Source organism: Ahaetulla prasina, chromosome 2 (assembly GCF_028640845.1).
Source record: "Ahaetulla prasina isolate Xishuangbanna chromosome 2, ASM2864084v1, whole genome shotgun sequence".
NCBI classification, from domain to species: domain Eukaryota; kingdom Metazoa; phylum Chordata; class Lepidosauria; order Squamata; family Colubridae; genus Ahaetulla; species Ahaetulla prasina.
In genome coordinates this window covers 180,057,564-180,074,446 of record NC_080540.1, presented here as the reverse complement: position 1 = coordinate 180,074,446, position 16,883 = coordinate 180,057,564, and the positions used below count along the sequence as shown (strand labels likewise).

The window sequence follows — 16,883 nt, the reverse complement described above, 5'->3', positions numbered from 1 at the left end:
TGGATAAATGATTGTACATTAAATATGATGATAGAAAATGAAAATAAAAAACTTTTGAGAGAAAAAAAGACATGTAATGTTGAAGTTATAATCTTAATGTTAACTTAATTTTTACTTCCTGTGTATTTGGAAATGTGCGATGGTGAGCATGGAGGAGAATGATAACAGCAAGGAAACTGATCCAGTGAGGTATAGGAAGAAGGAAGGAAAAGTAAAAACAGTTTCTCTTTCTGACAGAAAAACTTTCTGCTGAATTACAGAACCAATCACAAAACCAACTAATCACAGAACCATTATGGCTTTTCCATAGTGTATTTTTCTATCCTCATGCATATGGAATAGTTTTACTGGGCCAAATTGAATACTTTAATTTTAAAAGTTGTTGAGGAAGTGAATATAACTGTCTCATTTTTTATTATAGAATAGGAAGCTTATACCAACATTTACTAAGTCAAAAAAATCATTGATTAAAAGACAAGAAAAATGTTTTGAGGAAACTACAGTAATTTGGACCGAAAAGGTATGAGCTGATATTCACAACAAACTTTCTGCTTGTTTACAATATAATGTAATAGATATTTGCCACCATAAAAAAGTGGTTGTGGTTAGATGAGAAAGAAATATTTCAAAAGTAATGGAATGCAACTAAGATTATATTTTGCTGCTATTTACAATTATTTATTTGTGCAGTAGTGAAGCTTTGTAGATGTATTTCTGAAACTAAGCATTTTCTTGTTCATGTTGAGCTTGGCATTAAAATATTTTTAGTCAAAGACCTTTGATTTTGATGACTGCTGACTTTGACTCTGGGCAGGTCACAAAATGAGTGACATGCACACAACAAATGAATAGGAATACAATAAAAATTAATCTAAAAATATTTTAAAGACTTTGTTACAGTGTTTTTGTAGCTATCGGTATATGGTGAATTTATATTCACTGATATTAGAAGAGAACTTGAAAGTAGTAACAAGGATCAAAATATAAATACTGGATAATTAATACTTAATTAATTAATATTTTAATAATAAATAAATAATAAATAAATAAATAAATAATAATTAATAAATATAATAAATAATAAAAATAATTTTAATAATAATAATTATTATTATTATTATTAGAGCACCAACATGCCTACCGTTCCTGTCCTAATGTTCCCTCTGATTGTATCCAATTTCATATAGTTATTACATACTAATGATTATATATATGCTTATATATCGTATAGCTTTTTCATGCTTGTGCTTATATATACTGTTGTGACAAATAAAATAAATAAAAATAAATAAATAATAAACACATTTATTTTTATGAGGTGAGAGGGAAAAAAATTCATAAAATGCTAAATATTTGCACTGCTTTTTTATCTTTTTTTGCCTTTTGAAAGGGTCAACATATGGATAAAAATGTATCTACAACAGCAGAAAATACTCTCCAGAACCCAGTTACATCTGCAGAATCATCAGTGACAAAAATGGAGAGTGCTAGAGATCAAATAATTCCTCATTGTGAAAGAATAAATGAAAGACTAGATGTAAAAATACAAGATAAATATGGGATTAGAAAAACAAACGATAATGATGCCGCATCAGGATTATCTGATTCTCAGCAAAAAGCAGAAATTGAACCAAATTCACAAGCAAGCAACTACAAAGAAGAAATGTCACAAAAACAAGTTTCTTCTTCTCCATGTGTATCAAGTAATAATGATGTGAATAATTTTGAAAAGAAAGCTCTCCCTATAGAGCCACTTAAATACCAACTGGTGAAGCAGATGAATGTAAGCATGTTGCTAGAAGATAGGAGTATTGACCATATTAAAAGTGGCCAAAATGAAGAAGAGCATCTGGATAATTCAGGCATAAATGTGCAACAAGATAAATCGATGCAGATTATCTTGAAAGCAAATGAAACAGATGACCCTAACTGGATTAATAATGGAAACGGGAAAGATTCACATTATTCTGAGTGCATGGATAGCCAAACCCAAAAGGTGACCAACATGATTCAACTTCCAGTTAATACAGATACATTCATTCCTACATCAGAAAAATTGAATAGTTCTCCATGTACAACTAGTGCAAATAAACAGAGAAATGCCAATGCCAAAGAAACAGAGAGACTTCCTGATAAAAGTGGAAATACTGAAGAACAAAATGACAATTGTACATGTAGCAATAATGAAATTTCTGCACCTGGAGCCTATAAATCTGTACTGATTAAAAAAGCTTCTGATCAGCAGAATCTCGAATCAAATGGCAAACCTGTAGAGAAAGGCATTAGAAGCATAGACTCTTGTAGAAAAGAGTCAATTCTTGCAGAACAAAATAGCATCAAAAACCAAGGTATTCCTGAGAAAGAGTTTCCACATGTTCAGCCTGTTGATCCCTATTTAGAAAAGGGAGTGAATCATTCTGAGCCAATTTGTGACCAGATCATTTTAAAAGGAAGTCTGATTTCCCCACAATTTAATGAAGATGTTCTACCCGAAAGCAGAAAAATTTCTGTGGAGGATATTGCTTGCATAAAGGAGAGCATTTGTAACTTGACTGAACCAAATGTTCCTACTCTGCTGATCCAAAAAGAGAATACAATTTGTTCTGAACATTTGGTGTTGAATATGCAGCAATCAGAACTCAGAGAAAATAATTTGATTATAGACAATATTATGAATGCATTGCCAAGCAGAAATGTTGTTGAGAAAACAGTAATGAAGGTTTCCAAGGGAGAACCAAAACCAAGGAAAAGTGTCTTCTTTTCCAGCGATATCTATATGGCAGATGAAGAATCAGCTCAGTGTGAAGGAAACAAGAGCAAACCTGACCAAGTGGAAAGCAGCCTTCATTCTGTAGAGATTCTTCCACCACAAGTGTTGGGTGACCCCAATAAGGAAATTGATGCACAGTCAAAAATGCAAGGATCTTTTGCTGCATATGGGCCAGATTCCAGCATCAGTGCACCAAATGATCTTGACATGGGAGCTCAAGTATATTCTCCTTGCCCAACTTCCTTTTCTCTGGAGCTGGAATCTTTGCCCGACACTCGATTGGAGGGCGTCCTGGAAAGCCATGGTGTTGAATTTCAATCACAGAAAGTAAGCTGACTACTAATGACTATTTTTTTTAAAGTGCTATTGTTATTCAATAGAACAGAGGTCATCTTAAAATGTTATTAACATTATTAATGGTGTTTAGGTCCTTCACAATTAACTGTCAATCTCATATTGATTTGGAAAGAAATGATCTTATACTTTATTAAATTTATATGCTGCCCATCTCACTCTGCAAAGCAAGTCTGGACAGCTTTATATACTTTCTTATGTATTATATAACTTAAATTCTTGTTATTTAAAAACTAAAACAGTCTCTGAGGTTGAATCCTTAAAGCTGGGTATATCATTTATAAAGTGCAGTACTTCCATTAAGATTGAGGTGCAATTTTTTTCAATATTTTATATAAATTTAAATGTAAAACATTCTGCAATTAATTGCTGATATCATAGGTCAAGTCAAGTCCCAGTTCTCATTTAGTTCCATGGTTAGTCCAAGCTCCACCCTTTTTCTTTTTTTGCTTTTCAGAAGCATTCAGCTTCTTTCTCTTATTCTCATTTCTTAGTTCTACTGTGTGCTTTCTTGGTGGCATCTGGGTGCAAAACAAAAGCCTTTTTGCCTCTTATTTTAATCCATTTCTAATAAGATGAATTATTAGAAGTAGATAAGTAGATAGGACTACTACTTGGCTGTCTATAATTGTCTTCCTCCTCTTCGTTTATAAAGAGGTACCAATAGAATGAGGACAGGAGAAAATGGAAATACAAGTATCAGGAATTCTTGAAATAGTGGAGAAGAAAAGCTTGCTAGCAAAGTACACTGAAAATGAACAGGATTTATTCCCTTGCCACATAACAGATCCTTCCCAAACAGCTTAATCTCAAAGCTAACTAGAAAAGGTCTTTAAAAAATTAGCCTGCACAAAGCTGAGATAGGTTTCTAGCAGAATAAAAATGAAAATGACACTCCCACGTCCAAGTAAACTCTGTTATGTAGAACACCATTGTATCTCTTCCATTTCTTTTCTTTCAGACATGTGTTCTGAATGATTTACAGACACGTTTCAAGGACAAAAGTAATCAGTATACCACAAGGAAACAAGGAGAAAATAAAATCTCACCCCCTGATTCTACTGAAATATTTGCAAATATTGTCAGGTTAGTGGGTTTCCTAATGTGAGTTTTTATTTTGCATTCCCATTCCACATGGTCTGATTAAGGACTACACACACTCACACATGTGTATATATGTTTACCTGTATCTGAGTGAAAGTTTATGCTAACATTCCATTTTTTATCTACTATTTTTCTCATGCTTTTAGCACTGTTAAAAGAAAAAAAAAGCAAAAGAATAAAATGCAGAATTAAAATGCTTATTCTTGAACAGATGTCCACAATGTTTGGCACCTTTGTGCTGCTCCTTTGTCCTATATTGGGCATTTGGGGGCAGGAACAGAAAGTTTTATGAATAAGATATCTAAGATTTGGTGGTAAAAGCACTTGCTAAAACGTATTTAATATTAAAATGTACTCTAAAATGTACTTTAAAATGAATTTAAAAACTACGAGGGCATTTTTACTATTGGAAAAATCACTGATCTACATTATCTGATACCTTAATTCTTTTACCATTTTTTTAAAATCAGAGATGAAATGAAGGTAATTTGTGATCCATCCAAACAGGAGGATGCAACAGAGGTTGTTTATGGACTAATTAAAGAGCTGTCTAATCTCAAGTAAGAATATATTTGTTATAAAACACATGAACGATTTTAAATATAGTAGGCAGGCATCTTCATAATATCCATAGCATGGATGGGACAGGTTCTTTTTACCAAAGGTTCCGGATTTATCACTTTCAAAGGTCTTTGAAATTAGTTCAACTGACAAATGAAATTATGTCACATGACCACAGGTTTTCCATTCTTGACCTAAATATCCTTGTCTACTGACTGTCTTGTTTAGTTTTTGGCGAAAACGGGACACACAGAGGGTTTGGGAGGCCTGCAGAGTGTTCCTGGGGGCCAGGGAGAGCAAAAACCTTTTCTTTTTTCTTATTTTCCTCTTCAAAATCTTGGTTCGTCTCATACTCCAGTGAGTCTTATAGTCCGAAAAATGCAGTAATATTTAGAAATTAACAATCATTGGATTCAAGGCAACTACCAATGCATATTCACTTTTAATTCAACTAGCATTAAGTTTACTGAAATAAAACTATATGAATGTCTGCGTTTTTAAAAAAAAAATATGGTAATGGTTAGGAATTTGATAGTTTATGGGAAAAAGACATTCTAGCCTAATCATGGTTAAATGGAGCTTTGAATTTCAGATTTTGCTTTTTTGTTATGCCTGTACAACAGTGAGAATTCCTAATTTGTTACCTTTTTTCTAGCCGATTGATCATGAGTACACACAGAGATCTGGATTCCTTCAAGAGACTGAAGTCTCGGAGAAACAAACAACATGGGAGGCTCCTATCCCACAACATGAACAATATGACAAATATGTCTTGTGCAGTGAAAAAGAAGAGAGAATTACAGTATAACGTGTAGATTCTGTTATTCCTTCAGTATTTATAAGAATGTTTGCTCTACTTTTGGCAGTTTTCCTTAGCTATGTCAGCCTATCAGGAGGGGCGGTATTTATTTTCCGACAGTTACTTTTCATTTCAATAAAATAGTTTAACATAAAAATACATTGTATCTTTGTTTTAACATTTATCTGGTTATCTCAACTGTGAGAAGAATTAAAGCTAATGTCCTGAAATAACAAAACTTTCCCACTACTCTTAAGATGCACATTATTTGGGTGTTAGCTGTCTCCTATGATTTCTTCATGCAGAAGAGTAGCATGTCTATTGCTTTTTAAATAAAAGTAAAAAATTTCAGTCACACTACAAAATACTGCAGATATTAGGTACAACATTTTGGTTTAACTATTTAATAGTTTATTAATAAGTTAGAAAAGCCTTGTGCAATCTGATTCCATACAAATATATTAGCTTTATAATTGCCATAATTCCATATCATCAGGTAGATTGTTAGAAATCTAGACAGTACAAAATTGTGGAAGGCAAGATATATTCACTTTGTGGGGGTGTAGGGAAATCTGAATCCTTTATTTGGGCACAAGTCAAACGAAGTGAAGCATTTTTAAATAATATTGATTACAAGGCATCAAGATGTCTCCAACTGAAACAATTGTGATGCTGTATTTTATTTTGCAAAATTTCTTGTTTCCTACACAAATCTTTTTGTGGATTTATGTATTTTTTTTAATTCCATCATCATGGAAAATACCTACTTTTTATTCCAGAGTTAAAGAAAAATATTCTGTATTCATACAAAAACAATAACTATGCAAATTTAAAATCAAACAATTAGTTCACAAAAAAACCTTTTAAAACAAGTATACTTTAAACAATTATAAACAGAAATAATAAACATAAAGAACCTTAAACAAATAAACAGCATTCATGTTAGTTGAATGCAGAAGAACAGACTGAGGATATCATATAAAATATCTTGCAACTCATCAAATAGTTGTAACAAAATGTGAACTCAGGTGGAGGAAAAACAAAGATTTCTTGATATCAGGTGCGCTAGTGCTGGGTGTATTGCTTGTATCAGATTTGTTAACTAATCCTTTCTGTATCACTTTTCAAGTTGCTTATAAATTGATTTCTGAGCACCGGTGACTCCACATGAATGATTAATCCTACAGTCTCTCCATTCTTCAGAAAAGGGCTATTATGACACCTGAAAGAAATAATACACATATCATTAATTTCAATAACATTTTCCTCACCCAGAAGGAAGCATAATTAATGTTTGTTAACATGGGCAGATTTAATTCTTAACAGAGTTTCTTTGGGTAGTGAGATGCGCAGCATATAAATTTAATGAATAATTCAAGCCCAGTCTTCTAAAAGAGCAAATGAGCTTTGTGGATTATAAATTACCAGTTATGACTGAATGCCATGTTTGGAGACAATCCAAAGAAATATGTATGATCAAAAATGGGCCCAGTATTGTAAGCTGCTCAAAAAAAATAAAGGGAACACAAAAACAAGACATCCTAAATCTGAATGAATGAAATACTTTGTTCATTACATAGTTGAATGTGCTGACAACACAATCACACAAAAACAATCAATGGAAATCAAATTGAGCAACCCATGGAGGTCTGGATTTGGAGTTATGCTCAAAATTACAGTGGAAAACAACACTACAGGCTGATCCAACTTTGATGTAATGTCCTTAAAACAAATTGAAATGAGGCTCAGTAGTGCGTGTGGCCTCCACGTACCTGTGTGACCTCCCTACAACGCCTGGGCATGCTCCTGATGAGGTGGCGGATGGTCTCCTGAGGGATTTCCTCCCACACCTGGACTAAAGCATCCCCCAACTCCTGGACAGTCTGTGGTGCAATGTGGCGTTGGTGGATGGAGCGAGACATGATGTCCCAGATGTGCTCAATTGGATTCAGGTCTGCGGAATGGGCGGGCCAGTCCATAGCATCAATGCCTTCGTCTTGCAGAAACTGCTGACACACTCCAGCCACATGAGGTCTAGCATTGTCTTGCATTAGGAGGAACCCAGGGCCAACCGCACCAGCATATGATCTCACAAGGGGTCTGAGGATCTCACCCTGGTACCTAATGGCAGTCAGGCTACCTCTGGCGAGCAAATGGAGGGCTGTGCGGCCCCCTAAAGAAATACCACCCCACACCATTACTGACCCATTGCCAAACCAGTCATGCTGGAGGATGTTGCAGGCAGCAGAACATTCTCCACGGCATCTCCAGACTCTATCACCTCTGTCACATGTACTCAGTATGAATCTGCTTTCATCTGTGAAGAGCACAGGGCACCAGTGGCGAAGTTGCCAATCTTGGTGTTCTCTGGCAAATGCCAAACGTCCTGCATGGTGTTGGGCTGTACGCACAACCCCCACCTGTGGACGTCGGGCCCTCATACCACCCTCATGGAGTCTGTTTCTGATCATTTGAGCAGCCACATGCACATTTGTGGCCTGCTGGAGGTCATTTTGCAGGGTTCTGGCAGTGCTCCTCCTGTCCCTCCTTGCAGAAAGGCGGAGGTAGCGGTCCTGCTGCTGGGTTGTTTCCCTCCTACTGCCTCCTCCATGTCTCCTGATGTACTGGCCTGTCTCCTGGTAGTGCCTCCATGCTCTGGACACTACGCTGACAGACACAGCAAACCTTGCTACAGCTCACATTGATGTGCCATCCTGGATGAGCTGCACTACCTGAGCCACTTGTGTGGGTTGTAGACTCCGTCTCATGCTACCAGTAGAATGACAGCACCGCCAGCATTCAAAAGTGACCAAACCATCAGCCAGAAAGCATAGGAACTGAGAAGTGGTCTGTGGTCACCACCTGCAGACCCACTCCTTTATTGGGGATGTCTTGCTAACTGCCAATGCTTTCCACCTGTTGTCTATTCCATGTACACAACACCATGTGGAATTGAATGTCAATCAGTGTTGCTACCTAAGTGGACAGTTTGATTTCACAGAGGTGTGATTACTTGGAGTTACATTGTGTTGTTTAAGTGTTTCCTTTATTTTTTTGAGCAGTGTAGTTTTGAGAAAATGGCATGGGGTTCTCTCTTCATAAAACAAGATCAAGAGTCATAAACAACAATGATAAATCTAATACTATGAAAAAGTAATTTCCTGTTTAATTGTGTAGCAAAGATGAGGGGGCTCTAAGTCTATAAACTGTCAGCCTTATAATTATAATTTAACAACCCAAGAATTGTTTTAATATATATTGACCTTTTTCATCCCAGAGCACTGAAAACCTACTCTGCTAATAGGGACCCAATTAGATAAATGTCCATTTTCAGAATCACTCTCATTAAGTAAACAAGCATCCAAATCATACAGAGAAGCTCTTTCCCATCAGTTCTTTGCCAATTAATCCTTTGTAACAATCACACTACTGGTTGCAGACTTTGACCTAGAGTTACAAAGCAAAAGAGCAGATCTTCAAAGTCCCAATAATTTTTACTAGACAAATTGGTTTTGCCATCTAGAGATCATCAAAAAAATTGCTACCCTTTCAAAGTGGCTTATTTGGACAATATAAATAATTTCTCTCCCAGTGTATCTTACAAAATTTTGCGAAGTAATTAGACTGGGAGATAGTGACTGGGTTCACTGATTCATTCATAGATCCTGAGTTGATCCAAGTATAAATTTGAACCTAGCCCTTGGCAATCTAAAACACCAACATGGGTCTAAACAGTATCTTTTTCTAATATCATTTGCCAGCAGTACTATTTTGGGTCTTCACAAGAAGGGATACAAATCTGACATCAGAACTAAAAACAAAGACAAATAACAAAACATTTGACCTTCCAGGATATTCCAATATAGATAGCAAAATAACAGTTCTGAAACCAAGCGGCTTTTCCATCACAATGGATTGACGAGAAGCCTAAAACTTCTTGATGAGAGTTAAATATCTCAGAAGGCCTGGACAAACCCATTACAGGGATTAACTGAAAAGGTCTTTCTCGCATGATCTTTCTCACATGATCTTTTCATTTGCATAACTACATTTCCATTTTCCCCTCATCTTTTCCCAATGTATTTACGTTCTACACATCAATTAAACTACTTCATGCATCTAATGAAATGAGCTGCACCACAAAGTTTATGCCTTAGAGGCTTAGAGCCTTAAAGAAATGTTACCAGAATCCTTTCGAGGTGTGGAAATTATTGAGAGTGAAAACTATTGTATCTTTTAACTCTGCCTGACTTTTTTAGTCACCATGTATTTTTCTTCCACGTTTATTTATATATCACATTTAGAACATTATGCCATATTACATCACCTTGATCCTACTGAAATAAGTAAAATTTCCCTTGGGAAAATTTCTTTGGGAAACCCATATACATATATATATAGCATAGGTTTCCCAGAGAAAGATTTTTAAAACTTCAAGCAATTAAATTCTTGTTACTTTTTAATATGCAGATCAGAGTAATTATTACAGGCTTCCCTATGGGATAAAAAACAGGCCCAGCATAAAATTGGCATACAATCAAAAAACAGGCCCAGCATAAAATTGGCATACAATCAAAAAAAATTCAACATGTTTCTACTAACTATATTTCTAGATCCTCTCCCACCTCCTACAAAAAACAGTTTTTTGAATTCCACTCAGGAATTCAAATTTCCTGCTTATTGCTGGGCCTGTTATTATGTATCAGCATTCCCACAAAAACTTTAGTCAGATACCATTTGTTGAATAAGCCGCTGTAAATCGTTCCAATATAACCCAGAATCGTCTTTTGGGTAACCACCGGCAGTCGGAGTGGACGCTGTACTCTCAACTCATGGCCTGTACAGCAGTAGGGCATGAGGCTTGTTTTTAGCATCAGGTAGGGATTACTGAATGTCTAAACAAAGTTTTCGACAAACCCGAGTCAGCCCATTCCTGTGCAGCGTTGAGAATGGGAAGATGGGATTAAAAATGCCAGAGGTAAAATGGGCAAATCCCCGGTCCTTCTTCGATTGAGATTAAGAAAGGAAGAAATTCCCAGCCCCACTGGACGCCAAAAGCAGCATTTTAAGGGTTGTCACTGCTATATAGAAAAAAAAATCGACCGTTATCTAGCTCCTTTCGGTAGTTACAAACAACCGCCGATACTCACCGATTAAGAGCCGCAGCCCATCCCTTTCGGTGGCTTTCAAATCTGGGATGGGGGGAAAGGATTTTTTTTAATATATAAAGTATATATCGAGGGAGGAAACAACGACGGCTCGCGCTTTCGACGACTTGCCTTTTTTTTCCTCTTCCCAGCAGAGTTCCTCATGCAGCTTGTGTAGACAGAGGTGTAACCCTGCTTGGTTAAAGGGCAAAACCTCCTCGTGTGTGCAAAATCCTCCGACGCTCCGCACTGAGGACACTTGTATTTTCTCAAAATAGGGCACTGCACGAGGCCGGCTTCGTCCTTCAGCCGATGCGAGGTGTAGATGGACCGCGACTCCCCGTTCTGCTTGCAGAAAGAACAACTGAGCCCATCCCACCCACGCGCGGCCGAGGGAGGCTTGTCCACGAGCTGCTGGAGCTGCTGCTGCTGCTGCTGCCGCTGCCGTTGCCTCCGCCGCTGCTCCTGCTGCCGCGGGAAAAGTTGGCGCTCCGGCTGCTGCTCCGGGGACAATTCCGCCGCCTGAGGTCCGGGCTCTTCTTCGGAGGGGCCGTATCGGTTCATCCCTTCCACCAATTTGGCCAGCTGGAAATAATCCCTCCAGAGTTGGAAAGCGGCCGGACTCATACCTGCTCACTGGGCTTCCACCCGGCCCCCCCCGCGGCTTTAAAGTGGGAGACCTCCTGGAGGAGCCAATGGCTTTCTCAGAAGCGGCCGGTCACCACCCCCGACAATTGCCTGGAGCCCAGGAGTCTGATTTGGCAAAGAAAAAGCAAAGGGTTGGCGGGAGAGAGGCGGTGGGACTTCCTGGCCGAGAGATCCAGCGCAAGATAACAGGACAGTTAAGGAGGACAGGCGGGCTTTTACAGCACTTCAGCGACGGCTCCAAGATGCTGGAGGACCTTGTAAAGTCACCTTTAGCAGGAAGGGCCTTAGCAGAAGGAGCTCAAGACGCGCCCAAAATGTTCTTTTGCAGGTGTGTTAAAAGATATGATTAGCCTTTGGAAAGCAAGGACTGTCAGCTTAGCCCAGAACGTGATTTTAAAAAAAACATCTTTACTTTCTAAAACTTCATAAAATATGGTTTTTATCTCTCTTTAGAGCAGGAGATTTCCCAAATTGTAATGAAGACGGCACTGCTAATTGTTCTCTTATTTGGAATGCAAGAGCCTAGAAGTTCACTAGTTATCAGGAAAGGGCTTGTTTTCTGGATCTGATGGTTTCCTCCCCCCTTTTAAAGGCAGCTGGCTTGATTGTTTTCCTTCCTGCCTGCTGCCAATTTGGCCTTGCAACAGTGTTAACAGTTATAGGAAGGGGAGTACCCTGTATCTAATTTTGGCAAGGAACATATTTTTTTTTAAAAAAATTATCTAGCTATAGTTGTATAAATATAGCTACATATAAATATAGGCACTCCTATATTTACATACTTGGGATGTGGTGGCTCAGTTGGCTAAGACTCTGAGCTTGCTGATTGAAAGGTCGGCAATTCAGCAGTTCGAATCCCTAGTGCTGCGTAACAGGGTGAGCTCCCGTTACTTGTCCCAGCTGCTGCCAACCTAGCAGTTTGAAAGCACGTAAAAAATACAAGTAGAAAAATAGGGACCACCTTTGGCGGGAAGGTAACAGCGTTCTCTGCACCTTTGGTGTTTAGTCATGCCAGCCACATGACCACGGAGATGTCTTCAGACAGCACTGGCTCTTCGACTTTGAAACGGAGATGAGCACCACCCCCTAGAGTCAGGAACGACTAACACATATGTGCGAGGGGAACCTTTACCTTTTTATATGTACATACATAAAAGTACACATACATATATACAGGTGCATGTAAATGTTTAGGTACTCTTGACTCCTTAAGTAAACAAAAACAAACCGAAAAGAGAATTTAAACGGGAAAGAAATAGACCAGAATACCTCCACCAGCAATCAATACTCAGATAAGAAGAAGAGATTAACTCCAGGATTAATACTAGATCAGCAATCAAGCAGTAAACATTACCTCAGTCAAGGAACTACTAAGAAGTTCCTTAGAACCAGCCACTTGTATAAAGGTAGAGCCAGCCACTTGTATACAGGTAGTCCTGAACTTACAACCACAATTGAGCCCAAATTTTCTGTTGCTAAGTGAGACAGTTGTTAAGTCAATTTTGCCCCATTTTACAACCTTACCACAGTTGTTCAGTGAATCACTGCAGCTATTAAGTTAGTAACATGGTTGTTAAGTGAATCTGGCTTCCCCATTGACTTTGCTTGTCGGAAGGCCACAAAAGGTCCCAGGACACTGCAACCATCATAAATATGAGTCAGTTGCCAGGTGTCATAATTCTGATCACGTGATTATGGAGATGCTGCAATGGTCATGTGAAAATTGGTCATAAATCACTTTTTTTCAGTGGTGGTGTAACTTTGAATAGTCACTAAATGAATTATAGAGGGGGAAAAATAGGTTTTAGCCAATCTTTGGCTAAAAATATTTTTCAAGATCCTCCTCCAAGACAAATTCTCTTCATGGATAAAGGCCATCAAGTTCAATCTTGGTAGGCTCAATTCTCTAGCCTCAATACTCAAGTTGGGACTATCACCAAGCAAAACAAACCCTGCAACAAAGGTAGAGGACGTAGAGAGGCAAGCAGATTTAGAGAAAGCTCTGTTGTTTCAGGCTCCAGATTCCACTAGATATGCTATTACCCCAACCAATTATCTTGCACAGTTGGAGACAGCGAACCATTGGAAAGCATTTTTGCTTGCACAGTGCCATGCGTTTCCATTGGCCATCCTTCATGGCAAATATAAAAAGATATCTTTGATTGGAAGACTGTCTCTGTCGCTCTGGAGAAGTGGAGACCGCTGGCCACATACTCCTTCGATGCTCTTTTTATAGATATTCGGGAAAAACTTATTTTCCCAAACAATTAGTATCCAGGCTGTTCCGACATTACTTATTTCCAGTGGCTGCTTAAGGATGAACAATCTGTGATCACAGTGCAGGTGGCTAGATTCTGTGCAGCAGCACTGGGAATTCTTCGGAACCAGGTGATTAATCCATCATAGCTATTTTACACAATGCAGTAAATATTTTTGCATTCTCTCTCTTGCATTTTAGTATCTAATGATAATGGGTCTCACAGTTTAAGGATTGATTTATTATACTTAGGCCATGTTGTGTTTTGTTCATGTGCAACAGATAGATTAAATGCCAAATTGTGATTTTAATGTTAATAACAAATAATGTTATTTGTTGCTATTTTATTTTAGAAATTTTAACTGGATATTCCTTGTGTGTTTTTAACTTGCTCTGGTCTTTGTAATAAACACTGACTTGACTAAATAAACTGTTTTAAATCAGGATTGCTTGCATAAACAGAGCGCAAACCTGACTTCTATCTAGCACTGATGTTAGCTGGGCATAATGAAACATCTTCAACAAAACAACCAAGTTCAAAGAGTACCAAGGATTTTGTATGTTACACATAAGATTCCAATTGATTCAGAATTACTTTCTTTTTACTTTAAAGTTGTTTTAAAAGTCTCTTCCCCCCTCCCCCCAAATTTTTATTTATTTATTTATTTGTCACAACATCATACAAAAAGATTATATAGTATATAAACATATAAACATATATAGGAAGAAGAAAAGAAAAACTATAGGACAGGAACGGTAGGCACGTTTGTGCGCTTATGCACGCCCCTTAATTCAGGCTTATTCTGGGACATTATTTATTAGCACTGCTTGCAGTGTAGTCAAAAACAACAATGTTGTATGTATCTATATTTGAGAGTAAGGAGGATCTACTCTAATCTATTTCTGGCAAGGAACATTCTTATTTTGTGTAAGTATATGGCTATATTTATATATATACATGTAAATATAGGCACTCCTATATTTACATAGGTAGTTACATATACATACATACATACATACATACATATATATATATATATATATATATACACACATATACACATACATACACATACACACACACACATACATGTGTTGGAAGAAATATCCTTCTGGGTTCAGTTCCAAGTAGGGAAAAAGACACTGGAAACATGGAGACTGTTTGGAAAGATGGTTTTAATGGTTCACAGGATCACATACCTTGAAGATGTTGGGTGAAGAAGAAAAAAAGGGCCAAGATGCTGAGAGTGCCTTGGTTATATGCCCTCTCTGGGCTCCACCCCAGAGCCTCTCTCTCCTGTGTAAGAAATGCACTCAGATTGGTGGTCAGACTCCGAGGGGGCCATGCAGGGGCAACTTGTAGGCTCTGAGTCCCAAGCTTGGCTGAGCCTAGCTGGGGTATGACGTAATGAAGGGGCTTTGGACAATTCCTGTTATGGCTCTGCTAGAAGGAGCTAGATCTTTGTTATGTAGTATAGACTGGCCCAGGCCTTAATGGCCCATTGACAAGGGTGCGGCTGAGTTTCTGCCTCCCTTTTAGGGGAAATATTTAATATTTCCTAAATATCTCATTTTCATAGGAGAGGGGTGGATGCTACCTTCCTATACGTATTACATAAACCTTTATGTAAATATTTAGGCACTCTTGGTCAGATTGTATATGCAGGGAATCTTTAAGTGAATAGAAACCAACACAACTTCTGCATATTACAATTGATTAAGGACTACTTTTTTAACTTTAAAGTTGTTTAAACGGCCCCCTAAAATTGCTGTTTTAATATATATCTTATTTGTAAGGCTAGATGTTAGCTAGGTCTAGGCATTCACAGCCTAGTTTTTATATGAAATAATTTTCATTCAGATTGCAAATATACTATAGTTTGCATCGATTTTCTTCCTTCCAACTGCTCTTTAGTCCCTATTCATTAATTTTCTAAAGGGGAGGATACATCAGAAATAAAATCTTGATTGTGTGTTGTTTCCTGTGAACACCACAAAACAGATATTTGAAAATTTGAAAATGAAGACAACTCACTTTTAGAAAGCAGGTAAAAACTGTTTAAATCTCTGAATGTTTCTAGTTGACCATGTGAGAAAGATTATCAATAATTGTAAATTACATGTAACGAGATCAAGAAAAAATCTGGGAAACCAAGAAAAATCTCTGCTAAAATTGCCTGGAAAAAGGGAGATATCAGATGTCAGAAAGACGTATTTTATTTGATATTATTACAAAAAATGGCATCTAAATTATTCAAAAGGAAACCTGAAGCATTTTGGACTGAAGAAACAAAAATCAAACTGTTTGGCCACAAGCATAATACATGTATTTGGAGGAAAAAGGGTGAAGCATTTCAGAAAACGAATAAATCGCTGGTGGGTTGTGTTTTTTTTTAAAGAGGTAGCTGCATTATGCTCTGTGGTTGTGGAGTATAGAATAGAATAGAATAGAATTTTTTATTGACCAAGTGTGATTGGAGACACAAGGAATATGTCTTGGTGCATATGCTCTCAGTGTACATAAAAGAAAGATACCTCATCAAGAATCATAAGGTACAACACTTAATATCCAGAGGCACATGAAGGAAGAATGGATTAAACCAAAGAAATAACAAAGTTCTTTTCTCCTGGGAGACTATCTCATTTAGTGAAGAGATGGAAGCTGAAAAGCAATTGGATATTTCAGACAATGACGTGAAATATAACCAAACAATATTTATTCGGAAGAAGGTTCTGAAAAGGCCTTCATAATCCCAATCCTGAATATTATTGAAAGTAGTATTTTCCCATGGGGAAAATATCAAATATGCTGTACAGTTAATTATGGGCTAGAAGTGTGCTCCAAAATAGAGTGAGAAAAGCAATCCCAAAACAAGAATAAAAAGATTCTTCCGGTAATTAAATCTAGGAAATATTTGGAAACTGCTTGTGATCATGCTACCCAGTGTTCATAATAGACAGCTACTTCTTGGTCAGGGAATAGATAAAGCCCTGTCTCCAGCAGGATCTTCCTGAGGTATGAATCTGAGCATATGGCCCAAGGAAATTCCCCTTCTACAGAGAACAAGACTTTAGTCTTCAAAAGTCCAAGAGAGAAGCTAGATACTAGTTCGGTAGGGATGTGTGTGTGTGTGTGTGTTTGTTTGTTTTCTGGGGGTTTACTTTTTCTTTTTTCAATTTTCGCTATTCTCTTTGGTCTTTATATGTGTCTGTTTTCTTTTTTCTTTTTCATTTATTTTAAAA

The 16,883-nt window shown here is 37.4% G+C and overlaps 2 protein-coding genes across 5 annotated transcripts in view; one reads left to right on the top strand and one right to left on the bottom strand.

Annotated features, from left to right (window-relative positions):
- BRME1 (break repair meiotic recombinase recruitment factor 1) overlaps positions 1-5,696 on the top strand; it is an 82,106-nt gene extending 76,410 nt beyond the window's left edge. For both annotated transcript variants that reach the window (XM_058166023.1, XM_058166021.1), the window contains 5 exons: positions 422-520; positions 1,391-3,097; positions 4,086-4,210; positions 4,699-4,788; positions 5,445-5,696. In XM_058166023.1, the coding sequence (XP_058022006.1) occupies positions 1,400-3,097; positions 4,086-4,210; positions 4,699-4,788; positions 5,445-5,604 (2,073 nt within the window). In that variant the 5' untranslated portion in view covers positions 422-520; positions 1,391-1,399 and the 3' untranslated portion in view covers positions 5,605-5,696. The remainder of the gene's footprint in view (positions 1-421; positions 521-1,390; positions 3,098-4,085; positions 4,211-4,698; positions 4,789-5,444) is intronic.
- Positions 5,697-5,976: 280 nt separating this feature from the next.
- Positions 5,977-11,501, bottom strand: NANOS3 (nanos C2HC-type zinc finger 3). Of its 3 annotated transcripts, XM_058171592.1 has the most exons (3): positions 10,868-11,501; positions 10,739-10,780; positions 5,977-6,810 (listed from the first exon to the last, which is right to left on the bottom strand). In XM_058171592.1, the coding sequence occupies exons 1-2, from the start codon at positions 11,360-11,362 to the stop codon at positions 10,775-10,777; spliced, it is 501 nt and encodes a 166-aa protein (XP_058027575.1). In that variant the 5' UTR covers positions 11,363-11,501; the 3' UTR covers positions 5,977-6,810; positions 10,739-10,774. The 3 variants fall into 3 exon arrangements, with proteins under 3 accessions (XP_058027575.1, XP_058027573.1, XP_058027574.1); XM_058171590.1 differs by having other exon boundaries at positions 10,739-11,501; XM_058171591.1 differs by lacking the exon at positions 10,739-10,780.
- Between the last annotated feature and the right edge of the window lie 5,382 nt (positions 11,502-16,883).